This window comes from Cryptotermes secundus, unplaced genomic scaffold (assembly GCF_002891405.2).
Source record: "Cryptotermes secundus unplaced genomic scaffold, Csec_1.0 scaffold67, whole genome shotgun sequence".
In the NCBI taxonomy this organism is placed as follows: domain Eukaryota; kingdom Metazoa; phylum Arthropoda; class Insecta; order Blattodea; family Kalotermitidae; genus Cryptotermes; species Cryptotermes secundus.
The window spans coordinates 753883-766028 of NW_019720560.1; the positions used below are offsets into that span (position 1 = coordinate 753883).

The following is a 12146-nucleotide window of genomic DNA, read 5'->3' on the forward strand; positions in this document are numbered from 1 at the left end:
GACAAATATTTACTTTTTTACCTGATAACGGGAGCAGATCCAGCTTCCGAAGCAAATTTAATTAAGACAATGGACATGTCCCCTCTTTCATGTGGCTCTGGGTGACCACTTTCTTTGAAAATCGCCTCTACAAACCGAACCCTAAATGCTACATTCTGATGATGGAGGCAGCATATTTCTCCGAAACATCAGTGTCCGTGTGAAAGACTCCATGGTACCAGAATGCAGAACAACACATTCTTAAATGTTAGACACTCACTTCTATTATCAATAGTACTATTAAAAGAGTTCTACTTTGCTATATAGTGTGTCCCAGGAGGAAAAGTCAGTTTTCTGGGAGGTCATAGTATCGGCAGTTCTAAGGAACATTGTATATTTACATGTGTACAATCCCGAACGGTTTCCGAGATAGAACTATTTTACTGTACAGACGAGCAACACGCCATGTCCTCACACGAGTTGCACCGAGATAGAGCTATTTCGCTGTATAGTACACTGTACAGACGAGCAACACGCTATGTCCTCACATGAGTTGCACTGAGATAGAGCTATTTCGCTGTATAGTACACTGTACAGACGAGCAACACGCTATGTCCTCACATGAGTTGCACTGAGATAGAGCTATTTCGCTGTATAGTACACTGTACAGACGAGCAACACGCTATGTCCTCACATGAATTGCACCGAGATAGAGCTATTTCGCTGTACAGTACACTGTACAGTGTACAGACGAGCAACACGCCATGTCCTCACACGAGTTGCACCGAGATAGAGCTATTTCGCTGTACAGTACACTGTACAGACGAGCAACACGCTATGTCCTCACATGAATTGCACCGAGATAGAGCTATTTCACTGTACAGTACACTGTACACTCTACAGAGGAGCAACACGCCAAGTGCATTGATGTTGACGGTGGAATTTTCGAAAATGTGCTACACTAGGTAAACTGTATCAACTTTGCCACTTGAACAATAAATTAGAAACAGTACGTAATACGTCTTTCTTCTCAATAGTTTTGGAACTATAGACTGAAATAAATATACAATTTTACATAGAATTGCCGATACTATGACCTCCCAGAATACTGTACTTTCCTCCTGAGACATTCTGTATATCAGGATTTATCATCAGCACTGAGGCCTCGCGTTTCTGTAGAGGACACTTGTCATCATCAAACAGGTCATTAGGACCCTTTCCCTAGACACACCCCTGTTCCTCCAGCCCAGCTGTCTTCTCTCTAATCCAATCAAGTCCTATCCTATCCACTCTTTTACTTTTCATTCTCTTGTAATGACAGATTTGAGCAGCTTTAATCAACCCATTTTCTTCAAGGAGAACTGCGCCCTGTCTAATGTCTTATCACTCACATCATTCCATTCATTTCCCAATTAGATTGTATGAGGAGCAGGGCCTGCTGCATCTCCATTTCTTGCATTCATGAGCCGAGACCAGTAAAAAGTAAATTGAACCAGATCAAGACGTCTGAATGTTTCTTCGCGCTCAAGTGTACTTGTCAGACTGGTTACGTAATTACATTACGTTTTGTAACATCATATTGTGAAGGGGGAACTGCTGTTAGCTGCAACCATTTCCTCTGGCAGTGAATTTAACGCTTTATATTATCAATGAACAACCAAACTTTCTGGTAGCAGGATTAAACTTTTTAAAACCATCAACGCTAATCAAGGCTTGGATGCGATTATGGGCCATCTTAATTAATTTCACATTCAAAATCTACATCTGAAAACATCCTGATGATTTTATTTGCGTGTAACATTGTATTAATCATAAATCCATACCGTGATGTAGATTTCAAAGTATTTTTTTAAAAGAAACAGTGGCGTGTTTCGAAACTATTCTGGCGTTTTATTTCAGCGTAATGACAAATATAAGCATACACGCATAGAGCAAGCAAGGGAGTGGTTCACTAGAAATCCAGAACGATAGAATAATATAATCACGTTTAGGTATCCTTCAGAATATTTAATTGTATCCAAATATGCCACCGATCACTTACAAGTAATATTACTAATAATTCTTTATTAATGTGCAAACTTAACAGCCAAGGGGCCAGTTAATAAGTTAGCACGAGTGCATAAAATAACTTACAAACAAAATGCAAATAATAATAATAATAATAATAATAATAATAATAATAATANATGTAGTTAGGTTGGAATAACTTAATTACGTACTGTCCGTATAATTATGTGCAGATGAAAAAATGCAACATCACTAAGCGCACACATACTACACACACGCACTACATATACAATTAACATAAGTGAGTGGTTCAGTAGGGTGTATACACGGCGTTCTGTCCCGAGCTACAAGCTACGAACAAAAGATCGAAGAATTTATCGAACCAAATAACTTCACCTTCCTTCCACGCGATATTGCTGATAAACATAGTTACCTGAATGAATCTCATTGTCATTAAGAGAAAACGAAGTCCCGAAGCACGCAATTGCGTGGCACAAGTAAACTTGACAAACTTAATATACAAGTCCTCCCAATCATCATGTGGACGAACATTTCTGGGAATAAAACACCGGAACTCATTAACATATACCCTTAAGATCAGCATGTAATTACAGAATGCATGCTACATCCGGAGCTCTGCCGACCTTGTGCAAGAGATCAGAGGAAGAGACAGGAAAGAAAACATAGAACTTTGCTCATTCGACACAGAAAATATGTACGCCAACATAACTTTTTTTTAAAAACTCGTAAAATTGAAAATACCAAAAATAATAAGCTAATATCAACCAAACAAAATCAGGCGCTACATGCACTAATGCAAACAGTTCTAGAACAGAATCAGGCGCTACATGCACTAATGCAAACAGCTCTAGAACAGAATTGTCAATATTACGAACACAATAACGATTTATAAATAGTGTTCTTCTGCCTCTTCAATCTTAACATAGATATTCATTCAACACCTGGAACATACCAAATCATCAACATTTTAAAGAAAAGACATAGTATTGTCCACTACCGGTACTTAGATGATATATTAATAATTTATAACCACAACGAAAATATTAACCACACCCTAAGAGAATTCAGTACAAAAGTCCTAAAAGCAAGTTTCCTATAGAAAGTGAAAAGTATAAACTGAACCATCTAAACCTAACAATTATGAAGCAGAATGGTCAATTAATTTTCGATACGTTCTGCATACCCACTGTTACACGCTCAATTGTACATATCAATTGCTTTTAATCATACGAAGACAAAAAATCAGTAAAAACCTAACGAAACCCATTAACACAAAACCTCTCGTAAATCACAAGAAAATAAAGAAATTAAAACCATGAAATCAATACTGTATAATGGCCACTGTCCCCCTGAAGCGGTCCAAGGGAAACAGATATGGCAGTGGCGACCATACGCCCCCCCCCCAAAAAAAAGGGAAACAGAAATGGGCGGCATTTACTTAGTTTCGAAATGAAACGAGAGTTAGAAGAAGATTATACTGGAAAATATAAACATACATAATGCATTGAGGACTACAAACACAATAAGAAACATGAAGAAAGTTTTCTTCTGGGTTTAGGTGCCGTGTATTCTTCGTTTTGGCCGACGTTTCGGAGGAACGTATCGCCTCCTTCTTCAGAGCAGGTGAATGGCTTGGAATGCAGAGAGCAGTAGCTACTCTGAAGATGGAGGCGTTACGTTCCTCCTAAACGTCGGCCAAAACGAAGAATACACGGCGCCTAAACCCAGAAGACAACTTTCTTCATAGTCATCTCCGTGAAAACCTCAAAACTTAGCAATAAGAAACAGTTAAAACCAAATAACGGAACGGTTATATTTAGCAAAAGCGATGACTATCGACGTTTTATTGATTACCTGTTGAAACACGCAAACCAAACAGAACGAACGTGCACATGCGATTCAAGAAACAGGCGCAGGTCACGAAATAAAACAAATTTCAAAATACACAACATATATTCAGTAAAATAAACGAAAAGCTGGATGTACTTCATATAGGGAACAAGTAGTTCTGGGAAGAGCTAATCGCCTACATTCTTTTGATACGACACGAACCGCAGAGGAAATGACGTCTTCAAAAATTCTTCTATTTTTGCGTATGTGTATTCGATTCTGCGGTAACGTTTTTATTGGGCCGATGCTTAGCAACCATACGAACATGGATGAGGCACACTGTCGAGTAGTTGGTTGAGGCACTATTCTGGATTCGATTCCAGATGAGGTAATTGGAATTTTTAATTCACCTAATTCTTCTAGCCGCATTTTGTGCCTGCGGTGGACTAAGCCTCTAACAGAAATGAGTACCAGGAATCTTCCTGGGTGTAAAGGGAGGTCGGCGAGTAAAGCTGACAACCTCACCGCCATCTGTGAGATGATTTTCCAGAATATGTTGGGGCCTCGACGTCTCTCAACCTTATCGACCTCCATGGCCTGTCTGATCTCGCTGCTCTCATTTGCTGTCGAATGACACCGAAAATACGAAATCCGTGTGCTCATTTGTGTTTGTATGTGTTATTTACAGCAAGTCGATTCGCAGTTTGTAATTTAAACATGCAGCTCTTCAAACACCGAGTTATATTATGGAGGATCTTATTACAAAAGTTTTGTGTACATTGTAAAGGAGTATGTAAGTAACATTTTATGTTCACAGCTTTCATATTTCCGCCCGTTGACGTACACCACAGTTGCTCTGGAAGAGAGGTATTTCATTACAATCATTATAGCGTATATTTGGGCCAAATTTATATCTGTCTACATTATGCAACATACTCTCTAATTGCCGTCCTGTATGAAGTTTCAAGGGAAATTTAGGTAGAGTTTGGCATGTATTGAATTGATCAAAGGATTATCAGAAAATGGGTGTCATCATTAACATTTTATATAAATAACATGCAAATTTATGTTCCTGATATAACAATCCTCAAATACGAACTCAAAGCTCAGAATGCATAAATGCAAACCGCTTCTTTCATGTTAGCTCTGTACTTTGGTAACCTGTTGGGAGCAAAGCTGCTGAAACGGCAGTTCTACTGGCAGTTTTCACCCGGTGCTTATGTCACCATTCTCTTCGTTACACGCATGAGAGTGTGATTTATGGCATGTTAGGTTTGAACTCTTGTAAAGTTGTGGGTGGGATATCAACTTCTCGGAGGAACATTCCCCCTTCATCTCCAGGGTTAAAGTCTTCAAAGCGGCCTCCGTAGTCTAGGGGTAACGTTCCCACCTCCTGACTCAAGGTACGCGGGTTCAAACCCGGCGGAGGTCGTGGAATTTTTAAGGGCGGAAAATTCAGGGAACAAGTCCTCCGGGAGGGACTTTAAGCCGTGGGTCCCGTGTCGTAGATTTACGTCACGTAAAAGATCCTCATGTCTCTAGGAGACCTCTGAGCAAAATTATTAGGTAAAACGTTTCCCGCCCAAGTAGTTTCCAATGCCTCCGGTAGATGGGTAAGCATCGGGTACCGCAGCCAGCCTCGCTGGCTGAACGGGGCTGATAGCGAGCATCAGTACCGGCAGGGTACGGAGACTGATAGAATATTAAAAGGGGACGTACAATAGACTATTAATCGCGGTACATGGGGAAACCTACTCCCCTCCAATAATAATAATAATAATAATAATAATAATAAAGTCTTCAAAACTATACGGTGTCACAGCCCAGAAGACTATATTCTGAACAGTAATCGCCGTGAAATCCTAAAATATCATGTCATTATACTTCATAAGAAACTTCATTACACCGAGCAGCTTATGGGAGGTTTTTTCCAGAACGTGAGTGAGACATAAATAAATTTGAACCTTCTTGTCACGGCTGTGATATAAACCCAATCTATCGACGTACTACTGAAATATTTGTCTTTCTGGAAGACGAAACGACGGTGCCATCCTTTCAGAATGGCGAAGCGAGCGGTGATGCTTTGATGTAAACCGCATAGTTCATATCTCCTCAATGGGGCGAAGCGGAATTGAGCCGCATCCCTCTCGCCCTCAAGGGTGGGCATTGTGTTGCAGGGATGAAGTCATTGCCTCGGACGACAATGCACGGACTGCCTGCCTCATTTTCACACAAGACGAGCGTGATTTGTCGCTGAGAAGCTTCCCATGTCGGTACAGTCGAACGCGAGGGAACTGAACAGAGCCACTGGGTTCGTCTCTCAATATGAGTGTTAACTTTGGGAACAGTTGTTCTCACTTAGACAGAAGCTGTTCTGACTAAAGGAATTGTGGTTAGTGTTGCTGACGCCATGAATTAGCCTCCACTTTGTCATGAAACTTAACCGTACCGCCTCGCTTTCCTTCACTGGCTGACCCTGCCTTGTTCTGCTGGCAAATTAAGGACAAGGCACGCTTCTTGATAGAGAAATCGCGCGCTGTATCATGCACTTAACTGTGACTGTTGCGGGCACACTTTATTATGTGTCGGAGTTGCTCTACCAGCATTCCTGCTCCTGCAGGCTGTAGATCTAGTAGCAATAGTAGTAGTAGTAGTAGTAGTAGTAGTAGTAGTAGTAGTGGTAGTAGGTGAAGACAGGCTTCAGAAGAAGTGAACATTTAGACTGTAGTTCTAGTGTTCCAACACAGTTCGATACGTTCCTCCGAAACGTCAGTTAACACCACATATACACGGTGCCACATCCCAGAAGACTGCTTTCTTCACAGTTCGTAATGTTTTGGTTTTCGTTAAATTTTGTTCACAGACGAGTGTTCGTTAGTCCTCGTTTGTATTTGAGCACTATCAAATTAACTAACTATATGGACGGAACAGGATACTGTTAAAATGGATCTTAGGCATGTAGGATGGGGCTGTATGGACTGGATTGATATGGCTTAGGATAGGGGCCAGTGGACCGCTCTTCTGAATTAGGATGAACCTTCGGGTTGCATAAAATATTAGGATATTCTTGAGTAGCTTAGCGACTGGCGGCTTCTCAAGAAGGACTCGGCTCCAAGGAGTTGGTTAGTTATATCCATGGAACCAGAACCAAGTAACTGCTGAGCTGGTTAACAAATTCCTTCGTTTTTATTCACGCAAGAGATTTATTATCTTGTTCACAAGGGCCCGACACTGAGAGCCCCCCTGTGCAGCTGGATCGTGCGCACACCCTGTCACCCATTTCAATTTTGTGCGCCCACGTACGTCAAGACCTCCCAAGAGGTCCCTGTCCTCCTGCTGTTCCGAACAGCACTCACACTGCTCTTTTATCTCTCCGCATGCCCCACCCATGTCAGCCCCCACCTCGTTTATTTGATAACCTTCATAATATGTCATGAAAAATACAAACTATGAAGTTTTTCAGTCTCCTGTTATTTTGGGGGCACGCAGTAGCGGAGTTGGTTGAGGCACTTTGCTACAATCCGGAAGGTCACGGGTTCGACTCCCGATGCGGCTTTTTAAATTAACCTAATCCTTCCAGCTGCATTATGCCCCACATCCTGTGGGGTAAAGGGCGGCCGGCACGTAAGGCTCACAATCTCACCGCCATGTATAAGGTGATTATCTACAAAATGTGGGAGCCTCGATGTCTCACCACCCTATAGGCCTCCATGGCTCTTACTGGGAAGTTTTACCCTTTTCTTACCTCTTTATTTTTTCTTAGGTCCAGATGTACTCAATATCATCATCTCAAACCAACTCAGTCTGCGTGCGTCCCTCGGGTGTCGCACCAAGTCATACATCCCTGCCCAACAAAGCTGTAAATGTATAGTTCTGTATATGTTATTGAAGCTTCCTCCCAAATAACTGACCATAAGAAAAACTGTTTCCATCTGAACGACAGCCAGCATTCTCCTAATCGAATTTTCTCTTAGTTTATTAATCTTTCGTTTCTGCTTCCTGATGTGTTATATTTTTGTCGGGGGGAGGCTCATTCCGCTTGGTACGTCGGCCACTAACTGGCCTATTGTACCAGCCCCGGATGATAGATGATGAGTGTGGAGCATTTGGTGGGATGAGAATTGGCAAGGGAAACCAAAGTACTCGGAGAGAGCCCGCCCAAATGCCACTTTGTCCACCACAAATCCCACATGACCTGACCTGGGCTCTAACTCGGACCGCCGCGGTGGAAGCCGGCGACTAACCTCTGTAACCGTCCTTTGGTTCTGCTAGCTCCGGTAGAGCAATTCGACTCCTCTCAGGGCGTGTTGACTGGCCACGGCTTGGGTGATTAGTGGGGCTTTAGGCGTAGGGAAGTCACCTCAACACCAATTAACTGTTTGAAGTCTTTATTCAACTGCACTATTGTACGGAAACAGCACCGTAGTGACACTTCACAGAGTTGTGGATGTAGGCTTCCTTACTGTTCTGGGACGCACACTTAATAGTCACCACAGGGCGTGTTTACGAGGATCAGAACACGTGTAACCCTGTGGAATGTAAATTTCAGAGTTCTCCTTGCCAAGCACGCTCTGAATGTTAATATTTGCCCTGGTTACCCAAAATTCGGACAAAGGACCTCCCACTTCAGATGATGATTGGCTAGACCGGGCAGACTGGGAGGTTGCTTATCATTCTCCTCCAATTAGGAAAGCGAATATCCACTAGTGTACAGTTTAGGGGTGAACTTTGCCACCTGCTGCGTGGCTGTCAAACTGAGATTTTGGGTTAGCAGGAAACGACGCTGCTAAATTTATGACTTCCCCTGTCAAGTTTAGAATTTCTAAAGAACTCGGCCTTGTTTTACGCATTAAATTGACTGATTTACGAAAGGGCAGCTGGCTTCAAGCTTGACCCAAGCCACTGGCTGCGTGTCTCAGGGGGGAAATTTCAAATTGTGAGGCGAAAGTGAGGAATTTCACAAAACCCTAACCATACACAAGCATCAATTGACCATCCCATAAACTGGACAGTTACACCTCCTGAGCACGGTCATTCCTATTGTGTTATATATTATCAGTAATACTATATTTTTCCTTATTCGGAAACATCGCATCTATGTTTGGTATTAAATATCCATTTTAATTATGGCATCTTGTTTTTGTTTTATATTTTCTCATTTTGAACATTTCATCATCATCATCAGTAATCTGTCAAGACGACAGGTCCACAGTCTCTTTCAAAACAATTCCTCCACTTAATGCGATCTAGAGCTTTCTCCTTCAAATGACAGTATCCTCTTCTGTCCCNCGGTAAACACGTTTCAACAGTAGAACTGCATTTTCTGTGTGGTCCGTGCCGCTGCTATATAACGAGATTCCAAGAATAACCCTTTCTCTCGTCAGAGAGGGCGCCCCACAAAAAACAAGACCGTAACTGTCAAACAGTAGTAAATACCTGGTCATGAGCCCCAGATGGGGCTCGACACCAAGGCTTACTTACTGACTGACTGACTGACTGACTGACCGACCATCAGTTGCAATGTGACTTTGACTTTTACTTTGACCAAGGCTACGAACGTGAGGGGCAAACTGGCGAGACAAAACACCCTGGACAGAAATGGACGACACCCCATGTGAGGTGAAATAATATGCACCATAATAACGTGGGTATAATAGGAACTTTAAAAGATTTTATCTGGTTTTACCTTGAAAAGAGGACTACACCGTGTGATTTTAACACGGACTAAGACAGTGTAGCAGTTCTAACATAATTTAATAAAATATTTGTAACATATCAAGACACCCGAAGACGGCGGTTTGGGGCCGAAACATGTGTCAGTGTGTATAATGTTAAACTAAATTTGAGTGGTGAATGGAAGAGTGTTGCAATATTGACGAACGATAAATAATACACGTAAAGTTGAACAATTGCAACGAGATGCTGAAATACGAGTACAGAATCATGATATATATTAAGTAAAGTAAAGGTATTCCTGTAACAGGCCGTGGAGGCCCATAGGGTTGTGAGATGTTGAGGTTCCCATATTTTCTAGACAATAGGCTCTTTGATTGCGGTAAGGTTGTCAGCCTTACGCGCCGGCCGCCCTTAACCCCCAAGAAAATTCCAGGTACTCATTTCTGTTAGAAGCTGAGTCGACCCCAGGACCATAGTGCGGCCGGAAGGATTAGGTAAATTGTAAAAATCCACCTCATCGGGATTCGATCCCTCGACCTTCCGGCTTGTAGTAAAGTGCCTCAACCGACTACGCTACCTCGTGCTCCAGAATTTTAAAATGGATTGTGGTGGAATCCAAAACTTCCTCCTCGCACTCATTTTGATTATTCTAGATAAGGGATGAGTTCAGGAACAATCATGTTTGCTTTTCAGTCACAGGTTTTTTAGAGGCCCCGTCAGGCGCAGTCTGTCTCCTAAGCCTCCTTGTAGCCTTGCTCCCTCGCTCAGTCAGCCCAGGCAGGCAGACCAAAGCCAAGCGAGCAAGCGGGGAGTTGGGGAGAAAATGGCTGCGCATTTCCATGGTGTCAGCAAGGCTACTCGGACGTGTTTTGTTTCCCTCCTCGTTGCTGTGTTGGAGTGCTGGTCGTGAGATAGGCCGCGTGTGTTGTCCTGTAGTGCTGATAGGTGTCTGCCTCACCAACGCTTTCATCCTAGTGTATATAGTTCTTTCGTTTTCTTTTTCTGTGGACGATTAAACTGTGAAATGTGAGCTCTTATAAGAGGAATCCCGTGCACAGTTACAGCCTCTAACCATATGTTTCAATGTAAAGACTTCTTCACTGTATACGAATGGCAGTCCATGGCGTGTTCACGGTGACTTCATAAACAGTTTCACGCGCCATTGCAACAGGTATTTATGCCGCAGCATTGGCGTGAATTCGTAATTAGTTAACTGGAGGAACAAATTGGAAAACACATTATTTATCAGGCTACAACGCCGCATTGTTTAATTCAGAAGTGCTTTGTTGTTAAGACAAAAATATTTCCATTCAAGAAGATCGTCACGTGTTGAACAGTGTCAGTGTATACATAGTTATGTTTCTTTATGATAAAGCTATTATAAATAAGTGTGTATACGTGTTTCATCAACACACAGGAACTCGCTGAAACAATATAGGACTGCCTTTGTGTAACTTACCTTTGCCTGTGCAACAGGTTACTTTGTGAAACGCATAATACGAGTGCAACATAACTCTTACTGTACTTTACTGTTCTGTGTTAATCAACTGATCGGCAAATGTGACAGTGGCTTAGATGAACAGATATTTAGTTGAAGTGACTCTCATATCTGATAATCTTAAGTTGGGGTATGGAGTGGAGTGAGTCTGGGGTAAATACCTCCGCCTGGCGGGTAGTGTCAGCGTGTAGAACCCTTTCCCGTTCTCTGTCTAATGAAATCAAGCCATGAATAATGTGGGCTGCGGTGACCAGATCTATCGAGATCTTTGTGGCGTTCTTCGAGTACTACACGTCCAGGTAAAGTGTTTCTCTTATTTTGATCCGTGCACATTGTTCTAAAACTTTACTTTCAAGCAACTTTGGTGATGTTGGGTTCATTGTGATAGTCAAATTGGTCTCAATTTGTAACAGAAATATGCTCTGAAATATTACAAGTTCTCACGTTGTTCACATGATCTTCTGGAATGTGATTTCGTGTAGAATGGGGTAACTTTGCCGGCGTTTCGGAGGAACCTCCTGCTTCTACAGAATGGTCGAGGAGCAAGTTGAGCCAGCAGATACCAAGCTTCCAAGAAGTCAATTCCTCCGAAGCGCCGATCGACTTACACCAGAATACACGCTGTTACACCCTGCAAGATAATATTCCTCGAGTTTCGCTTTATTCGAAACCCGATTAGGACTGCGTATGGTTTCTCCTTTTCAGTTTCAGCTCTCATTTTCGGGCCTCCAAATACCCTCACTAGCAACTCAGAACAGGTTACTACAGTAACTACTTTCTAATACACCGTACACGTTAATACTTTTTGTATATTGTTGTGGTTGTTGTTGCTACTGTAACAACTTTAAAATGATAACCATTTATACCTGCCACTACATTCAGTTTCTTCTTATAAATATTACATTTTGTACAAAGAAAACTGGCTCTCGGTTCTGTAAAACAAACAGCAAATTAGATAGACTTGAAAGGAGTCTGATGATGGTGTATACTGTACTTCTTTTGGCTTATTTTGGACTTCACCCATCGTCTGGTATGTAAAAGACAAAAAACCACGACGTTTCGGATACCGGATCTGTCTCCGTCTTCAGGTGGATAAGGAAGGATAAACCTACTCAGTTGGGCCCCTTAGAAAGAG

The 12146-nt window shown here is 42.1% G+C and overlaps 1 protein-coding gene across 7 annotated transcripts in view; it reads left to right on the forward strand.

Annotated features, from left to right (window-relative positions):
- LOC111867947 (synaptotagmin-7) overlaps positions 1-12146 on the forward strand; it is a 980264-nt gene that overhangs the window by 753827 nt on the left and 214291 nt on the right. Inside the window, exon 1 of one of the 7 annotated variants that reach the window (XM_023858238.2) lies at positions 10301-11310. The exons of the other annotated variants lie outside the window; for them this stretch is intronic. Within the exon in view, the coding sequence (XP_023714006.1) occupies positions 11246-11310 (65 nt within the window). The 5' untranslated portion in view covers positions 10301-11245. Of the gene's footprint in view, positions 1-10300; positions 11311-12146 lie in introns of those variants that run through there. 7 annotated transcript variants of the gene reach the window in all.